Genomic DNA, 20,264 nt, shown 5'->3' with positions numbered 1-20,264 from the left:
TCCTGTTTTAACTTAGTTAATTTAGGACTAAAGTACCATTTTGTTTTACATATTAGAAATGACATGGAGACGATAAAAGTATTTCAATCAATATCCAAAACAAATATTGATAATAACTGGCACTGAAATTAGTCTATCAACCAAACTGTGGCAGCGAGTCTCGCCAACGTCGGCATACAGAAAGCCAGGAATAATATCCAGAGGCTAAAAAGCTAACAGGTTAACAGGTCTACTGTCTGACTACATGAACGAATCTGAGCCCTGAACCTCAGCAGAGAGCTGAGCTACAGGCCGCTGCAGTACAGTAAGTCCTGAGGGAATATGTAAATAACGTGCTGACTTCTATATGATAGCCTTCATTTGTTGTGTCACATTTGTATTCTCAGAGCACATAATATAAAGTTTATCACATTCTTCAACATCATACAACACAATCTCAGTTCTGTAATAAGATCAAGAAGAGAATCAGCGCAGCAGAGAGAGAGATTTAATGTCCTGGAACAGTTACTGTAAATCATATTCATCCAGTCCGTCCTCTAGCCAGATATGCAGCCAATCAAACAGGCAGAACTCACTGCAGAAAAACATCAACTCTTGTATCACATGGAGTTAAGGATTTGGGGATTATGGCCATCACATCAGTACACACTAAAAAAAACAACTTGAAGATTGTAACTTTTTAAAGTATTGTTTCTTCTCTGTTTTTTTAAATCTGTTTTTATTTTTTTTTAATGTGTATTTCCACGTTAACCATCTCCCATGATGACCAGAGCTCTCTATGGTGTTAACAGACTTCCTGTTTAAATAACTGATGCGTCAAATAAATCCAGTAAAACTCACTGAGCCTCCATTTTGCCTGTTTGTTGGGTGTGTAACAAACTTCTAACTGCATGTGACTTCATCAGGATACAAACAGGAACTACATCCAGGTGAGCTGATGACCTAGTCACATGACTTTCTGTCAGGTGACCCAAACAGTGTCTTTCTGTAAATCCTGATCTAATAAATAAACAGGAACAAATCAAAGTCTGTAAAGTCAACACATGAAACATATTTAAAATCACTGCCCACTATCAACTTTTTAAATCCAGCTGCAGCTATATGACAGGTAAATACACCTGTCCTCTCACACTCCAATCACCTCCACTTAAAGTAGAAATAAAGTAGGAGCTTCTCATTCAGACCATCTGGATGATCAGAGAGGAAACAACAGATCCATTTTACTTTCTCTCTTCATCCTGGATTCATTATTTTCTGTCTGTTCACCTAAATGATGTCTCGGTTCAAACTTGTCTGAAGTTCATCCTGTTGAAATGTGAAACTCCGAAACAATAACTCCATTGATCATGTTTCATGAAGCTGGAGGAAACGATGCGTCTGGCAGCTCATTTCAGAGGATGGATGTTTACTGCTGCCTTGTCATCAATTAGTGGGTTTTTATGTGCATTAAAAAACAAATGAGTAGAAACAACTGGGAGAACCACAACTTGTTTCTCTTGTGCACATTAGCAACATACTGAAAGGAAAATGAACACAGAATCAACAGAAGCCAGGTGAGACACCTGTCTGAACACCAGCTCAGCTCTTCTTCCTCCTTCATTTCTACACTGCAACATGTAGATTCTGTCTTTTTAACAAACTTGACTTGAGTCTGTCCAAGAAAAAACACTGATCATGCTTCATGAGACTGGAGGAAACAACACATCTCACAGCTCATTTCAGACGTCTTTATACTGCTGCCTTTCTGTACTGCATCGTCATCGTTCATGCAAAGTGTTTGTTGCCCATGGAGGACGGAACCTGCCTAAATAAAAAATCAATGATTAAATAAATAAATGGCTCGATAAATTTAAATTAAAAAAATTTAATTAAATATAGCAAAAATCATATTAAAAATAAATGTAAATGTAACTATGAATTAATTATTAAAATGTGACATAAATTAATATTTCTGTTCTAATTTGCTTCTTTATTCATTTACCTCTGTATTGTATTTTTATACCATATAGTCGATCTATTATCTGCACTCTGAACCCACGATGACACACGTTGAGTGACAGCCCCCTCATTTGCATAATGAAGCAAAAATGCATAAAAAAATTTATAAAGGAAATAATACAGAAATAAGTTTGAGGGAATAAATAAGGGGTGAAATGCAAAGGGAAAACTACACAGAAATAAAGCAATAAATAAATGCATAAATACATCAGTTAAAAATAAATATAAAATAAAAAAGCAAAAATAAATGAATGAATAAAAAATAAATAAATAAATGTAATAAATACCTGAATAAATAAAAGGGGAAATTAAACAGAATAGTAAATAAATAAGGGAATTAACACAACGATAAATAAATAAAGAAGCAAATTAAAACAGAAATATCAATTTATGTCACATTTTGTCAATTAATTAATGACAACATTTATTTTGAATATTATTTTTGCTATATTTAATTACATTTATTTATCGAGTTATTTATTTATTTAATCTTTTTTTTTTTTTGGCAGGTTGCGTCCGCCATTTCTGTTGCATTTTGGGATTAATTGAGTCAATCAATCCTGTCTGTAAGTGAGTGCCCACCCTCTCTCTTCTCACTAACAAATTACATAATAACACACAAAAACCTAAAACATTACATGTCGGTTTCCAGTTCCACTCATCCCTGCAGCAGTAAAACAACATGTCAGAGTTTCTTCACTCCCTGATGATCACAGCCTCTGATGAAATGTTAGTGGACCAGTTTTAGAAACTGTAACACTGATGTTATTTCTCATCTGTGACCGTTGGATGGTGGTGAGGATGTGAGCGCTGACATTTCCATGATTTTATGGATGAATAAACACAACCTTGAACTTGAGTAGTGAGTGTGGAGGCTGAAGTGGATGCTGATCTTTATCGTGGTTAGCACTGTTTTCATCAAAGAAAAGACCAGAGAGTCAGCTGAGATAGATGTTTAAAGAGACAGTAGATGATTTCAGAAAATTCATTGTGGAGCAGTTTGTTACAACTCTGACATTAAAATCCACAATAAACCACAAACACCAGCTGCCTTCTATCAACTGAATCACTCTGAACTAAATTTAAACACGTTAAGGAAAATCTTTGCACCTTTTCCAGCCAGAGGAGCCACAGATCACTGCTCGCCAAGAGTCTTTACAGTCTTATTAAATTCATAACGATAGTGTTTTAAACAGTACAAATACAGCGTTCTCGTTACTTGGTAATGTCCCAGGAATGTGCGTCGACAGGGTTGTCAATCAACTCAAATATTTAATCGCGATTAATCGCAAGATTGTCCATCATTAACCGCACATTTTTTATCTGTTCAAAATGTACCTTAAAGGGAAATTTATCAAGTATTTAATACTCTTATCAACATGGGAGTGGGCAAATATTATGCTTTATGTAAATATGTGTATATATTTATTATTGGAAATCAATTAACAACACAAAACAATGACAAATATTGTCCAGAAACCCTCACAGGTACTGCATTTAGCATAAAAAATATGCTCACATCATAACATGGCAAACTGCAGCCAAACAGGCAACAACAGCTGTCAGTGTGTCAGTGTGCTGACTTGACTATGACTTGCCCCAAACTGCATGTGATTATCATAAAGTGGGCATGTTTGTAAAGGGGAGACTCGTGGGTACCCACAGAACCCATTTTCATTCACATATATTGAGGTCAGAGGTCAAGGGACACCTTTGAAAATGGCCATGACCGTTTTTCCTCACCAAAATTTGGCATACGTTTTGAGTTTTATTTAACCTCCTTCGCGACAAGCTAGTATATTTTTAACTTAGCTCTTAGAGTTTCTAATTTCATATACCAGTATCTTCACTCTAGCTTTAAAACTGAGCCTGCTACAACCTCTGAAAGATCGATTGTGTTAATGCATTAAAGAAATTAGTGGCATTAAAACAAATTTGCGTTAATATCGGGTTAACTTTGACAGCCCTAATTGTAATCAAACTTATTTGGAAGACAATACAAAGGCAAACATCAATCACACTTAACAGACGACTTCCTGCTTCAACTTGACTCTAAATAGTTATTGTAGTCGTGGTCACACAGTTTTCAGTGCATTTCCATGCTTTTGTGCATATTTTCAATTTGCACATAAAGAAATCATAGACTGTATATAAGAAGTGGACGTAGTCACCGTGACGTCACCCATTGGTTTGTGTACTGCCATTTTGAAGCCTCGAGTTAGGCATTTTTTGCAGAAGGCATCTTGTTTTTTTGCAACCATAAGTGACACGAGACGGTGGAGCTAAGTACAACTGAACGCTGAATAAGACATTTTTAGGCGACCAAAAATGTTATAATGAACTTTGATGGTCCATTTGATTCTAAATGGGACCATCATTTACTAAATGAACATCATTCTGTATTGAAGAAGACTTGAAACTAGTGATTGAGACCATAAACTCATGTTTACAATGTTTATTGAGGTAATAAATCAAGTCAGAAGTAGGCTCATTTACTCATATACTTCTATACAATCAGACTTCTTTTAGCAACCAGAGGAGTCGCCCCCTGCTGGCTGTTAGAAAGAATACGTTTTATTAATATCATTATTATTATTATTATTATTATTTGTTGTTTTGTGCTGCAGCTCAAATTGAGCTAGAAACATGAATTATATATAATTATTCACATTTCTTTTTGCAACATTTAAAAAGTTTTCTTAAATTTTGACAATTGAATGGAAACACGACTATTCATTCTCTCACACACCGATGGCAGTGAGCTACCATCATTATCGGGAGAAATTTGGGTTCAGTATCTCCAACTGCCCAAATGTAAAACTCAAACTGGTCCTTAACGGTGCAACATCCCGTCATGCTCTGTTCATGATGAATGAATGAATGAATGATCTCCCTCATATGAGCTCTTTCTGCACAGTTCACATCTCACAGCTTAAAGGATGACTCTGTCAATTGTCAGTGCTGCTCTTATCTCACTAGTTGTTTCCTCTCATGAACTGCACGATGAAGCTGAAGTCTCTTTAGTGCACTCAGAGCATCTTTAATCTGCTAACAGTCACATTGCAACATCAGCATCTTCAGTTACAACATCTTCTTACTGATCTCACTGTGTGTGCGTGTGTGTGTGTGTGTTACTCACGTCTGTCTCGGTGGCAGTCGCTCCTGAAATGGGTCATGACAAGAGAAGAAGAAGAAGAAGAAGAGGAAGAGGAGGAGGAGGAGGAGGAGGAGGAGAGAGATAAACCCTGCCGACTGAGAGTGTCTGACTGATGCTTCCCTCACTGAGAGAGAGAGGTGACCGCTGAGTATGGCAGTGGGTTGTACCATCTAACACTCCACTGAGAGGGGTGGAGGAGGGATGACCAGTTCATTATCGGGTGAGAGGGAAGGGGGAGAGAGTCTGAGAGGAGAGAGAGATCTGACAACACTGCTAGAGGTGGTGTAAAGCAATGAGAAGTGGAATCAATAGAATAAAAATAGAAGCAACAGAAGGTACCACAACACTGACCTGAAGTTTATGATGTTTCTCCATTAATCCTGTACATCCAGGTCCAATAACAGTCAGGGAATCCTCAGTGTTTGTCCTGTGGAGATGCTACGCACCCTAGTGGATGAAAACAAACTGAAATTAAATATGTATTTTTTTTCTGTTACGGCAAATACAAATCTGAAAAAATATAAGAAACCAGAAGGAAGACATTTATATTTTTTGGTTTCATGAAAGGAAAAGAGTCTCATAGAATATTGTTAGTAATTGTTGTTAGTAAGAATTAGGGCTGTCAATCAATTAAAACATTTAATTGCAATTAATCTCATGATTGTCCATAGTTAATCATGATTAATCGCAAATTAATCACACATTTTTTATCGTTTCAAAATGTACTTTAAAGGGAGAATTGTCAAGTATTTAATACTATTATCAACATGGGAGTGAGAAAATATGCTGCTTTATGTAAATGTATGTATATATATATTATTGGAAAACAATGAAAAACACAAAACAATGACAAATATTGTCCAGAAACCCTCACAGGTACTGCACTTAGCATAAATAAATGTACTCAAATCATGACATGGCAAACTGCAGCCCAACAGGCAACAACAGCTGTCAGTGTGTCAGTGTGCTGACTTGACTATGACTTGCCCCAAACTGCATGTGATTATCATAAAGTGGGCATGTCTGTAAAGGGGAGACTCGTGGGTAACCATAGAACCCATTTTCATTCACATATCTGGAGGTCAGAGGTCAAAGGACCCCTTTGAAAATGACCATGACACTTTTTCCGCGCCAACTAGTATGACATGGTTGGTACCAATGGATTCTTTAGGTGTTCTAGTTTCATATGATACCAGTATCTTCACTCTAGCTTTAAGACTGAGCCAGCTACAACCTAAAAATCACAAGTTGTGTTATGTGTTAAAGAAATTAGTGATGTTAAAACAAATTTGTGTTAACGTGTTATTATTGCGTTAATTGTGACAACCCTAAAATAAAGATATTTATATCATTATTGTTGTTATTATTATTATGCCCGGTGCGGAAGCTCAGAAAAATCAACTTTGTTCCAAATTAAAATTATGTTGCTTTTTTGCCATGGAATAGTCATGTTCTGTGTGAAAATGCTCCTGACAAAAACAACAAATTGACGTGCAAATTAATCCTACAAAAAAAATGCCCCCGGTATGTAAAGGGTCTGTTCACACAAATTCCATATTTGTTAGGTATTTGTCTCAATACCTATTTTTGTTTAGTAGAAATAATAGTCCCAATGAAAACAGCTCAAATTGGGTCTCTAGATTAGCCAGACAATATTGTTTAATTTTTAAAGATTTTTTTATTGCTATAAGTAGCACAAAGAAAAGCACATTGCATGACATTGTATTGGCATGGAGGCAGAAATCTCAGAGATGAATATCTCTAAACCAAAAGTATCTGCATGAACTGACCTTTTAAATATCAGTTCATCAGTTCAGTTCGAGCCTTAAAACTCTTCTCAGAAAGTAAACGATATGTTTACCTCTGGACTTCAGGAAGCTTTGATTGGTTGATAAAAGTTCAATCAGCGTTTATAAATTGACCCGACCAACCAGCCGCTGTCCAACTCTGTTTTAATTACAAAATCCATTACGTGATTTCATTTTAATTAAAGCTGTCCCATCTAATTAAGATATGATGATGAGGGGAGCCGGGGCGTCTCCTGGGCTTCTTTATTTATCTTGGAGTTAACCTCCGTCAGCAGCCAGCTCGCAGCCTCCCGGCATGCATTTAAATGAGGGTTTATCCATCAGACCACACGGTCAATGCAACACACACACACACACACACACACACACGCATGCACACTGACACACACACACACACACACACACACACACACACACACAATGGCCGTCTCTTGCCGTAAACACAAAATATATAAATACACAAATATTTGACATATTTTTGATATATTCTTTAAATATATGTTTTGGATTTCTCTGCTGTTTTTTTGTAGTTTGATTTTGAAACATCTTTCATACTGTATCAGTTACTGTTACTATAAAGTATGCAATATATTACAGTATAATCTACACAGTATACCATCTTGACAGGAAGTACACATTAAATAAATACGTTTTACTGTTTTGTGTCAACAGGAAATTATACGAGAAAGATGTCAATCAAACTACGACTTTGGAAAGCTGCTGCAGGCGATTCAATTAACAAAGAGGAAGCATATGAAGACCCATGATGCTCATTTTCAGGTGCATACTTGTATTTTTGGTTTCTACTAAAATATGTTTACATGCTTTAATGTTCAAAAAACATCAGCTGGCCCAGTCTTTTGTGATTTGTCAACAAAACCAAACTCTTCAGACTCCGCTCCAGCGCCGCTCTAACTAGCTTTGTTTGAGGGCGTGCCAAACTATGGAGGACGGAACCTGCCAAAATAAAAAATAAAAAATGTATAAATAAATAAATTACTCGATAAATAAATGAATGTCACTAAATGTAGAAAAAAATTGTAAAAAAAATTAGATTAAAAATAAATGTAGCCATAAATTAATTGATAAAATTAATTGATAAAATGTTTGTTTTTATTTATTTATCTTTGTCTATTTCTATCTTTATCTGAATTCCTTTACTTATTTACTCTTCTGTTTAATGTTCTCTTTTATCTATTTATGTAGCCCCATTATTTGCATAATGAAGTAGAAATGCATAAGGAAATGTATAAAGAAAATAAATAAATAAAGGGTGAAATGCAAAAGAAAAATCATGCAAATCATGCGAAAATTAATTAATTAGTTAATTATACATTATATTATACTGTACCACTTATACTATGTTATGCATGTTACAAATGTATTGACTTTGTATTTTTAGAGAAAAGAGAGAAAAAAAATACAAAAAAGAAAAATATTAGCTCTGAAATGATCATCAATGAATCGATTAGCAAATCGAAAGAGATAATTGGCGACTATCTTGCTAACTGATTAATCCTTTTCTTCAGCTTCAGCATTAACTTTTGGATATTTGGTCAGACAAAACAAACATTTTGAAGACATTTATTTGAGAAATTTAGATGAGAATTTTTTTTCACTATTTCATAGAGCTGAATGAATAAGTAATCTGCAGATAAATCAAGTGATGTGAGTACATTTACTTTTAATACTGTACATTTAGTTCATTTCACTTACATACTTTTACTTAAGTAACATTTTGAATTCAGGACTTTGACTTTAAATGACATATTTTTACATTGTTGTACTGGTACTTTTTACTTTACAAAAATATCTAAATACTTCTTCCATCACTGTGTATATTAGAAGACTACAGGACAGTTTTTAATACAAGCTTTCTGTTCGATTTATATTTTTACAGAGGCATCAATAAAACAAACATTAACTTCAGAAACAAAGAGAACCTGAGTTTTGTTTGTGTCTGAAAACCAACTTTAGTAAATCAGCTCTCAGCCTTCATGTGGTTTTTCATGCTTCAAAGCTTCATGTTGTATTTAGTGACTCCACCAACGTAAATAATCATTTCCCAAATATGTGTTTCTGAGAGGACTTTCTTTGGGTTCAGACTTCAGCTGCATATTTGGAAAAAGACAAAAACTTTTTTTCTGCAACACAAAGGTTGTAATGAGAGACTGAGGCGCCGCCTGGTGGACGCCAGACTCGCTGCACCAATACAACACTAAATCACATCAAACTGAAGCATTTCTACATTTTGATTTAGTTATATTTAACCATCATCTATCATCTTAAAACTACTGTGTGGAAAATGTTACACGAGAACATATTCCGATTCTCAATTCTACAGTAAATATTTATAATTACATATTTCTGTTCATATTGCATTTTTAATTGATAATAATGTATGACTAATAATAATCTGATGACAGAATATATGATAGTACAACAATCACAGTTTAATACTTAAACTACATTTTACTGTTTATACCAACATACTTTTACTGAAGGAACATTTTCAATGCAGGACTTTTACTGTAACAGAGTATTTTTACAGTGTGGTATTAGTACTTTTACTGTAACAGAGTATTTTTTCAGTGTGGCATTAGTACTTACAGTGTGATATTAGTACTTTTACTTGTAACAAAGTGCTTTACAGTGTGGTATTAGTAATTTTACCATAACAGAGTAGTTTTACAGTGTAGTGGTAGTACTTTTACTAGTTACAGAGTATTTTTTACAGTGTGGTATTATTACTATTACTGTAACCGAGTATTTGTACAGTGTGATATTAGTACTTTTACTTGTTACAGAGTATTTTACAGTGTGGTATTATTACGATTACTGTAACCGAGTATTTGTACAGTGTAATATTAGTACTTTTAGCAGAGTATTTTATAGTGTGGTATTAGTACTTTTACTGTAACAAAGTATTTTTCAGAGTGTGGTACTATTACTATTACTGTAACCGAGTATTTGTACAGTGTAATATTAGTACTTTCACTTGTAAAAGAGTATTTTACCGTGTGGTATTAGTACTTTTACTTGTAGCAGAGCATTTTACAGTGAGGTATTAGCACTTTTACTTGTAACAGAGTATTTTTTAACAGTGTGGTTTTATTACTTTTACTTGTAGCAGAGTATTTTACAGTGTGGTATTAGTACTTTTACTTGTAAGAGTATTTAACAGTGTGGTATTAGTACTTTTACTTGTAGCAGAGTATTTAACAGTGTGGTATTAGTACTTTTACTTGAGGCCTTCTGTTTGATTACAGTTTTATATTTTTGAATACTTCACATCAAATTCAAGGAGTTTTCAAGGACAGTCAAGGCTTTGTTTGGTAGAAAGAATAAATCTTGTTCAGTAATTTTAAAAACACCAATCGTGTCTTTTTATTTGCTTCTTTTAGTTCACGAGCTTCTAGGGATTTAGAGATAGTACATGTAGATTATAGTGTCTGTTCACACTCTGCCATTATCATTCTTTAGATATGACTCCATATGACTGATGATGCTTTCAGGGTCTCTCTCTTTGGGGGGATAATCCAGGCGGGGCTATCAGCAGATATGGCTGCCCTGTCATTTAGGAGCCACACCACATTATCCTTCATGACAGCAGGTTTAGGGTTTCAAAAAAAAGCTGCTGTAAGTGGAGCAGAAGTCACATTCCTGAGCCGGAGAATGAATCTGAAATAGTCACTAAATTGCAGCCGCTTTGTTGTTCGGATGATGATTAAAAAGACGCCACCAGTGGCTTCTAATTTGAGAGTCTATTTCTGGGGATGCTGATGGATCAAAAAAGTGAAAGTGTGGTTCCAGATGTGGGCGCCTCTCTCCTCTGAAGAGGAGGAGGAGGAGGAGGAGGAGGGTGGAGGGGTGGCGGCGAGTGAGTGGAGGAGAAATTTGGCAAGTGCCCTCGAAAAGAAGCTGAAGGAGAGATTTAGATTTAGTTTTAGAGACGCCGTGGAGGAGCTGAGGAGTCTGAAGAAACAAGAGATTTATCAGGATGAAGATCGTTGGGGTCGTTCTGTTGATGCTGAGTCTTCATCACATGTCCTTCTCTTCTGCTCAGGTGAGTACAGGTGACTCTGTGTTACTGTGGTTTGTTTCACAGTGTTTCTACTGAGGAGGAACATTAATTTTCTTTGCATCCAAGAGTTTATTATATACTTGTTTCACTGAGTCCTAACAGTAGTATTTTTGTACTCACTATACTTCTAGATTGATGCTCAGGTTAGAGCAGCAGTTAAAGGATAACAATATATATATTTATTTATTTATTTAACGTTTATTTTTACTTTTGCTGTTTTCTTTGGTGAAATGTTGAAATCTGTACATGCATCATGTGCACAGCAGTGATTGAAGAAGTACTCCGATCTTTTATTTAAGTAAAAGTAGTAATACCACAGTGCAAAACTACAAGTTACAAGTAAAAGTCCTGCATTCAAACCAAAGTTATAATAGTTTAGAATTTTCAATTATGTTTTATTTTATTTTAGTTTTTACTTTTCAATTTAATTTTAGTTTAGTTTTAGTTAGCCTTCAGAGTGCGTTTACTAGTTTTAGTTTAGTTTCAGTTTTTCAGAAAGGTTTAGTTTTGGTATTTTATATGGTCTGTCAATCGATTTAAATATTTATTCCCGATTAATCACAAATTAATTGCACATTTCTTATCTGTTCAAACCTTAAAGGGAGATTTGCGAAGTATTCAATACTCGTATCACCATGGGAGTGGACAAATATGCTGCTTTATACAAATGTATGTATATATTTATTATTAGAAATCAATTAACAACACAAAACAATGACAAATATTGTCCAAAAACCCTCACAGGTACTGCATTTAGCATAAAAAATATGCTCAAATCATAACACGACAACCTCAATCCCAGGCCAGAGGTCAAGTGAGCCCTTTGAAAATGGCCATGACAGTTTTTCCTCGCCGAAATTTAGAGTAAGTTTGGAGCGTTATTTAGCCTCCTTTACGACAAGCTAGTATGACATGGTTGGTACCAATGGATTCCTTAGATTTACTAAGGAATCCATTGGTACCAATAGGTTTTCTAGTTTCACATGATACCAGTATCTTCACTCTAGCTTTAAAACTGAGCCTGCTACAACCTAAAAATTGCAAGTTGCCTTAATGCATTAAAGAAATTATTGGCGTTAAAATGAATTTGCATTAACATGTTATCATCATGTTAACTTTGACAGCCCTTGTTTTTATATATTAAGTTTTAGTTTGTTAATGCTTGATTATTTAATTAATTTATTTTCTTTCCTGGTCTTATAACATTGCATGTTCTGTAATTGCGCTCCAACATGTTGAACTCAGGTTCACCCTCCTCTTTCTCCACCACTGGGTCACTAACAAACCTCAGAGACGCCTCCAGACACACAAACCCAGAGCTTCTTTCTTGTGTTGTGTTAGTGAACCAGTGTTTTAACCGTCAGCTGGAGGTCAGCGGTTGGCTCCGCTCCAACTATCACTCAGGTGTTACAGCAGCTTCACCTCTATGTATAGACCTCACACCTGAAACTCACTGCAGACTGGAGACACACAGGGTGGGTAATGATTGCCTCAGATTAACAGGAAATCTGTGGAGCTGCAATAATTAATCGATTAGTTGTCAATTATTAAATTAATCGCCACCTATTTGATAATCGATTAATCGGTATGAGTAATTTTTCAAGAAAAAAAGTAACAATTCTCTGATTCCAGTTTCTTAAATGTGAATATTTTTTCTCTATGACAGTAAACTGAATATTTTTGAACACTGATCCAAACATAGACCAAACAACTAATCAATTAGAAAATAATCGCTAGTTCCAGCCCTAGAAATTTGTAGTTTTGGGGGAAGCTGTGAGGGACGTTTATTTGTTATTTATCTTTAATCAACAATATGGCATTTTCAAAATGTGTTTATTATCGTCCCCACAGTCAGTTGAGAAGATGGAAATCAGTTTTATCTCCAGCACAGAGATACTGAAGCTCCAGGCAGGCACGTGCTCTGTATCTCCCCTACAACGTACCACCAACAGCAACAACAAGAAAACACCAGTATTTCATTCACATAACACAAATATCACAATTAGTATGAGGGGTGGAAGAAACACAAATTCAATGATAAAAATGGAGATGATAAAGATGCATGTGAATTTTATTTTAATTTATTTATTAGTTTATTTGACAGGGACAATACATAGGCATTGTTACACTTAATTAAAGTGCAACTGATGCAAGGTATATAGGACTTCTAGCCATAGCTAATTTGCAGACCGTGTCCCTGGTTAGGCTTTTAAGAGAAGAAAATACATTAAAAAAAAATAAAGGATAGCACATCTTACATAAAATCACATAATCCAACATCGTACATTACAATCAATTTACATATGTACTGTATGTTCCCAATCAATATTCAGTGATCACAGGTTTGGTTTAGTTTCAGCCAGTGTTCCACCTTTTCATTAAACGTTTTCAGGTCAGGTTGTATTTTTATTTCCGTTTGGTAGGGCGTTCCAGAAATGTGTTTTTTAGACACATTAAAAAAATTGATGTAAAAACTTCCCTTTCCTTCAATTATTTGTTGTAACATCGTCCCTTGAGGCCATTTTCCTTAAATGATAAATGTCAATTTTGTGTTGTGAATGAATGGTGAAAATGATGAGGCATGGTTTTCACTGTTTTAGAGAAATCAGCTTTAAATTAATCAAATCACCTGATCAGTTTTCACTTCACATGCATCTTCATCACCTCCATTTTTATCATTTAGTTTTTATAACTTCCACCTCTCATAAGCCAGTGTCACTGCTCAAAGTGTCGTACTGCTTTCTTTTTACTGAAGGAACATTTTCAATGCAGGACTTTTACTGTAACAGAGTATTTTTTCACAGTGTGGTATTAGTACTTTCACTGTAACAGTATTTTTACAGTGTGATATTAGTACTTTTAATTGTAACAAAGTATTTTACAGTGTGGTATTAGTATTTTTACTGTAACAGAGTATTTTTACAGTGTAGTGTTAGTACTATTACTGTAACCGAGTATTTGTACAGTGTAATGTTAGTACTTTAACTTGTTACAGAGTATTTTACCGTGTGGTATTAGTACTTTTACTTGCAGCACAGTATTTTACAGTATAGTATTACAACTTTTACTTGTAGCAGAGTATTTTACAGTGAAGTATTAGTACTTTTACAATACTAAAGTAAGAGGACATTTTGCTGATCCATATACAAATAACACATTAACCAGGTCTGCACAATAACTCCTATAACCTGGTTCCTCAGTCTTTACAGCAGAGACAGACAGCATGGTGTAGAACAGTTAGCTATTTTCAAAATAGCCTCAATTTCAGCTCCTCAAAGTGCAAACTCCACTTTCTCATGTGCATCAAACACATGAAATGTGAGCAAGCGAGTTTCATCAGCAGCTTAAACAACAACTACAGAGTAAATAAAACGTTTTACCTTCTCACATCTGAGCTCTAACACCTGCTGCCTCTTCTCTTTAGCATCACTGACGTTAGCTCTGCTAGTAGGCCGGGCTCCCATTGGCTGGTGAGAGCTGGGGGGCGGGACTAAACTACAGGTGTAGCATGATTGACACATTCTTCAGCAAATCATTGTGCTTACAGAACACCTAGAAAGACTGCAGCTACTGCTATTAGTGACTCCTGATTTTGCCCATGAACAGTTGGCCCACATCAAAGATTGTATATTGATAAGAAGTGAAAGTCAATTGTTTGTTCCATTGTAACATCAACACCCATCAGCAGAGCTACGCTTCCGCCATTTTGGACTGAAAGCGAATGGACGGTAGTAAAACATAGGCCTACAAAGTGGTGTACAAAAGTAAAAATAAATTATTTCTATTGTCATATTTAATGTATCTACTGAAATGGCCTGTGTTGAACAATAACAATATTATTAATATACATACTATTATAACTATTTACTTATTTATTTATTAAACTTTTTGCCCAGCTGCTTCCCAGAGGAGTATAAAGTGAGTGATGGACATAAATGGAAGTAAGAAAATCCAGCACACAGATTTTGAGAGCAATCTCAAACTTTTTCATGTAAAGGTTCCAAAATGGAGTCCAATAGAGCACAGACCATGGATGTAGAAGAGGTTGTGTCCTGTGCTTTTGCCCTGTGTGTTAGTAAATAACCTAAAACTCCATTAAATTCTGTTGATGTCATGCTACTAGCCCTACTAGCTACTGGCCGATAGCCGGTTGTTTGGGAACAGAGACGTTAATACATCCACCACGGTACAGGCTGACAGCATACAGCCTATGGGTGTATTAGAAGATAATAAAAGTGATGAATTACAGCCCATATATCCATTATTACAGCCGCATACAGCTAGCAGGAAGCTGGCAGAACCGGATATGTCATATGAGCGTGCAGAGCGGTGCAGTCCCGTGGGTCTGGTTTTATCGTCTGACCAGATCAGACACCCTTAATGCAACCTGTTCATGTCACCCGTGCTCTTTTGGATGACTGTACAGTGTATCAGTTTCCACTATTCCTTTTTACTTTGGCCTGCAAACTTTTTGGTCGTGAAACTCTTTCAATAAACAGATCTTTACAAATATCAGAAAACGTTTTAGTGTAAGACATCAAGGCTGAACATCAGGACTCGTTTCACAAGTCTGGACATGTAAGAGCCATACGAGGACGCAAAGTGGGTTCAGTAAAATAAAGCAGATCAAAAATTCTTCTCAGTCTTTCCTCTAATGTCTCCTCGTCCCCGTCCACAGGACTGTACGTCCACCAACGACCTGCTGAACTCGCTGCGGGAGGTGGAGAAGATGTTGGTGGTCCAAGAGGCGTCGTACCAGCAGGGCCTTCGCTCCCTCAGGAAGAAGATGAGCGCTCTGCACAACAGCACCATGGCCCTCTTTAAGACCGGCGGTGAGACTTCATCCTGGTGTAGAGATACTAGTATCTTCACCTGGGGTATAAGGTATAAGGTTGAGTATGTTCAGAAGGTGAATTAACTTGTCTCTATCTGCTCCCAGCATCCTGCTCCAAACCAGAACCGCCCCCTCACGGCCGCAGACTGGGCAGGGTGTTTGGCGTCGGACACGAGGTCCACTTCCTGTGCAAGCCTGCCTACGAGCTGATTGGCCCACGCACACGGGTGTGTCTGGAGTCTCTGAGGTGGAGCGGCCAGCAGCCAATGTGCAGAAGTAAGTACCAATCCTGGACCAGAGTACTGATACTGGTTCAGTACCAGTAGTTTTATGACGTTTTTTTTTTCTTTTTTCAGTCTTCAACAGCACCGGAAACACCCTGGCCTCTTTCTCTCCTGCTGCTCCTTCCTCTTCATTCCCCGTCTCTGCTGCTCAGTCAGATTCCTCCTCCTCCTCCTCCTCCTCTTCCTCCTCTTCAGCATCTTCGCCTTCTCCTGTCTCCTCTTCATCACCCACGCCTCCCCCCTCCTCCTCCGTCCGTCCGTCTCACTGCACTCACTTCCTGGGCTCTACCCGCTGCACCTGTGACGTGGGTTTCACCATATCAGGACGCGACAACAACATCTGCACAGGTGATAAATATTTCTCACCAATAACTACTACTACTAGTAGTACCACAACATATGGAACTACCACTACTACTACCACTAACATATGGAACTACCAATACTGCTACTAGTACTACTACTACTACTAATATTTATGGAAAACCAATTGAGCTTCAATCCTTGGTATCAGACGTGAGTTTACTCTATTAGTCACTCTTTGTCAGCACATGTTGGATATTTGGTTGCACTAGTCACTTAGTAGTCACTCCTTTTCAGCAACTAGTGGCACTTTTGTCCAAAGAGTTCCATCAGAATCCTTACTAGTGACGCCGGGCGCCGCAGTAGTACCACCAAAGTACATACTAGTCAGCTTTTTGACGCACTAATGGCCCTCTGGACTGAGGAAACTGACGTCTGATGTCAAGAATAAATGCTCAATCTGATTTCCATATTCCATATACTACTTCTTCCACTACTACTACTTCCACTACTACTACTACTACTACTACTACTACTACTAAAGATCCTGTTTGTGTTTCAGATATCGACGAGTGCCGTCTGTTTCCTCTCGGTCAGCCCGGCCGGCTCTGCGTCCATCAGTGTGTAAACACTCCCGGCAGCTTCCACTGCTTCTGTCCCGCCGGCTACGACCTCTCCAGAGACGGACGCAGCTGCACAGGTCAGAGGTCAAAGGTCATCCCGATATGCTGGGGGGAGAATGTTTAGAGACGTGTTGTAACTGTCCGTCTCTGTCCTTCTGTGCTCAGACGCCGACGAGTGTGAAAACCGGATGCACAACTGCACAACAGACCAGGTGTGTGTGAACACCTACGGAGGTTTCCAGTGCGTGGTGGTGGAGTGTCCTCACATGAAAAACGCCACGTACATCAAGACGTCACCGATGTAAGAATCACATCCTTTAACATTTACATCCTTCTGCTGATAGCTTTCCTTAGTTTCATCACTGCAGCGCTACAAATCTCCACACCACATCTGTAGGATGAGACAAGTCAAAATTCTTCTTACATCATCGAGCTTTAAAATAATAAAGAGTGAAATCACATCTCAACAGCACAATGAAACTGCTAACAAAGCAAGTAGAGGACAAAGAAAACCAGAAACCTTCTCACCACAAAGGACAAAGACTGGGCGATGGAGAGAGATTTGAAAACAATGAGTTCTACCTCCATGTCAGCCACTTCCCGTCTCCTCCCGACAGTTAGCGTCCCTCCTCTGACAGCCACCGGGCTGAGAGTCAGCCTGAGGTTTGGCCTCAGACGCCCTGCTGAGGTTTTCAGACTCCAGTCAGCTGATCAGCTGGTGGCGGTCAAGAGGCGTGAAACAGGAACTAAATCAAAAGTGGTTTTAGAGGTTTGATTTATTCCTACAGCTGGATCATAATTGTGTGTTTTAGTAATGCAGGGAGGGCAGCGCTGTGGTGCGCAGACTCTCAGGGCGGGAAGCAGGGTTACATGTTCATTCTGCCAGAGAGTTGCAAATAACAATGTCAAAAGCTGCTTACTAAAGATTAAAAAAATGGGTTGGGGGTTAAGAATTTAGTTATTTAGATATTGGTCTTCACTTTGTATGCAGAGAAAAAGTTACTTTCCACACCTTAAAAATCGGTGTGATGTAAATTTCAGCAATTTGACATATGACTATTTCACAGAAATGTCTAACAGGAAAAAATCTGTCAACATAGCAAATTAAACCACAAGATAAGAAATAAAAAGGTTATTTTTTTCATATCACTGTGTCTTTAAAAACAATCGATGATGTCGATGGATGTCCACCAGTTCATAAAATAATTCTGGACTCTGGAGCGCTTCATAAATGTCTTCTTCAAACGTCCGGCTGACTCAATGCTCCATGTCAAAGGGGGGACGAAAGCACATTATTCCAAAACCCAAATTCTTCGATAAATGTCCCATTGGAGTGAAAGCCCATTAGTTCAACATCCCGTTATCCTGAAAACAAAAGCCCACTGGAGTTGGAGTTCGGTGACTGCCGGCCTTACTGCTTTTCAGACTTTGTTAACATATTGCTCAATTTGACAGATAACTTATAAATCATAACATAACTAATTTATCTCATGTGGACGGTAAACTCCAGGAACATGTTTCATCTTCTCAGGTGCAGATACCAGACAGGAAGTGACTTTAGAGTAAAAACATCCTAAATCATCCATAACGATATTTACTTTGTGTTTCTGCAGGCGCTGTGAGAGGAACCCGTGCATGCTGGGAGACAAGGCGTGCACTCAGGCGCCAAACTCCATCTCCTTCCACTTCCTGTCCGTGGTGTCAAACATGTCCGCCCCCCGCGTCCTCTTCCGGGTGTCGTCGGCTCGCGTTCTGGGCGACACGCTGCGTTTCGGCCTGGCAGGCGGCCGTGGGCGGGGCCACTTCAGCGTGCAGCGATCCGGCCGGCAAACCGGCACACTCCTCCTGGTGACGCCCATCAAGGGTCCCGCCACTCTAGAGGCCGAGGTGGAGATGAGCGAGCTGGAACGCCATAACCTGCTGGGCCGCTACCTCACCAAGGTCACCCTGTTCGTTTCTCCGTACGAGTTTTAGGGGGAGGACTGAGGGGTTCAGGGTTTACCAGTGTTTGGTGCCAGACCAGTTCACCCAGAAATAAAGAGCCTGATGAACTTTTACAGTCCAACTGAAATCACAACAGTTATCGTTTTTACAAGTTAAAAATCTGTCAAAGTGAGTTTTTAAATTACTGTTAATGTTTTTTTATTATTGAGGGATATAAAAAAGATATACAATTTTTGGAGTTGTTGCAACACGAGGTATTGCAACTTCCATGTTCATCAATTGACGCACACCGGCCCATAAATAATTGGTACAGGAGCGGCTGTAAAACGGTGAGTAAATTCTTCTGGAAGTCACAAACCCTAAAGATCTTTGCACACCAAGTTCAAATTTTCCAGCCCGCTCTCACTCCCAACTCATCAAATATCGCCATTTGGTCAGTGCCCCTCGGCATCAGAAACCGACACACGGAGGCACCCTTTAGCGACAGTATGTGACAAACTGGGCTTTCAGCTAACTCCAACTCCAAACCCACCTGTGGCGTTATTCGATGGTTGGAGCAAGTGACGTAGTATTAATAGCGTAACAGTCCGTTCAGGGCGGAAGGAAGCGAGGGGAGGTGGATGGGTCAAACAAACACAAGACTTTCAACCAGGAGTGACACGGACATGGCTGTTCGTGTCCAGTGTGAAGCTAAAAGTACCATTGACTAATTTTGTCACATCAGTCAAGCGGCGGTATTTGACGAGTTGGGAGTGAGAATGTGTTGATTTTTCGTCTGAAATTAACGCACATTTAAAAATAAATACAACTTCCCGTTGTGTCAATCACATTTACACAGCAACTCTAAAACTTTCGCCCGTCATAAAAATTTTCGTAACAGGTGTGATTTTCTGTGTTTTCTCGCATCCGTCAAAAGCAAAAAGAGGGTTGTTTGACCACTCGGAGCCACCAGCCGTGCAAATGTCACCATTCAAAATGGCATCTGGTTAACTGATTCACTTCATCTCTCAGCACAAAGCACTTTACGATAAAGAAATAAAAGAAAACAGAGATGTAGAATTTAAAGATAGATTGTGGCAGGTGATGCAGAACAGCTTGGAATAAGGGACGGTCGCAAAACAAAGGATGTAGGAAAGATCCGACAGTAGTGATTGTGCTCTAGGCAGCTAAACGATAGCTTCTTGATAATGTCATTCATTCATTAACCCCGTTTGGGACTAGCACTATTC

The 20,264-nt window shown here is 38.0% G+C and overlaps 2 protein-coding genes across 6 annotated transcripts in view; one reads left to right on the top strand and one right to left on the bottom strand.

Moving 5' to 3' along the window:
* LOC119486359 (RNA-binding Raly-like protein) overlaps nt 1-14,490 on the bottom strand; it is a 52,783-nt gene extending 38,293 nt beyond the window's left edge. The window contains exons 1-3 of one of the 5 annotated variants that reach the window (XM_037766427.1): nt 14,428-14,481; nt 5,507-5,602; nt 5,138-5,398 (exon numbers count right to left, since the gene is read on the bottom strand). In XM_037766427.1, coding sequence (XP_037622355.1) covers nt 5,138-5,174 — 37 coding nt within the window. In that variant the 5' untranslated portion in view covers nt 5,175-5,398; nt 5,507-5,602; nt 14,428-14,481. Of the gene's footprint in view, nt 1-840; nt 950-5,137; nt 5,399-5,506; nt 5,603-12,333; nt 12,353-14,427 lie in introns of those variants that run through there. The other 4 variants (XM_037766428.1, XM_037766430.1, XM_037766431.1 and 1 more) reach the window with 4 other exon arrangements.
* LOC119486334 (fibulin-7-like) lies at nt 10,837-20,119 on the top strand. Its single transcript, XM_037766379.1, has 7 exons — nt 10,837-11,029; nt 15,726-15,879; nt 15,987-16,157; nt 16,238-16,513; nt 17,031-17,168; nt 17,257-17,392; nt 18,705-20,119. Exons 1-7 carry the CDS (start codon nt 10,964-10,966, stop codon nt 19,063-19,065), a joined length of 1,302 nt encoding a protein of 433 aa, XP_037622307.1. The 5' UTR covers nt 10,837-10,963; the 3' UTR covers nt 19,066-20,119.
* The last annotated feature ends 145 nt before the right edge of the window (nt 20,120-20,264 follow it).

The sequence above is a fragment of the Sebastes umbrosus genome, chromosome 4 (genome assembly GCF_015220745.1).
Source record: "Sebastes umbrosus isolate fSebUmb1 chromosome 4, fSebUmb1.pri, whole genome shotgun sequence".
Taxonomy (NCBI): domain Eukaryota; kingdom Metazoa; phylum Chordata; class Actinopteri; order Perciformes; family Sebastidae; genus Sebastes; species Sebastes umbrosus.
This window is presented reverse-complemented; position numbering and strand designations above follow the sequence as displayed.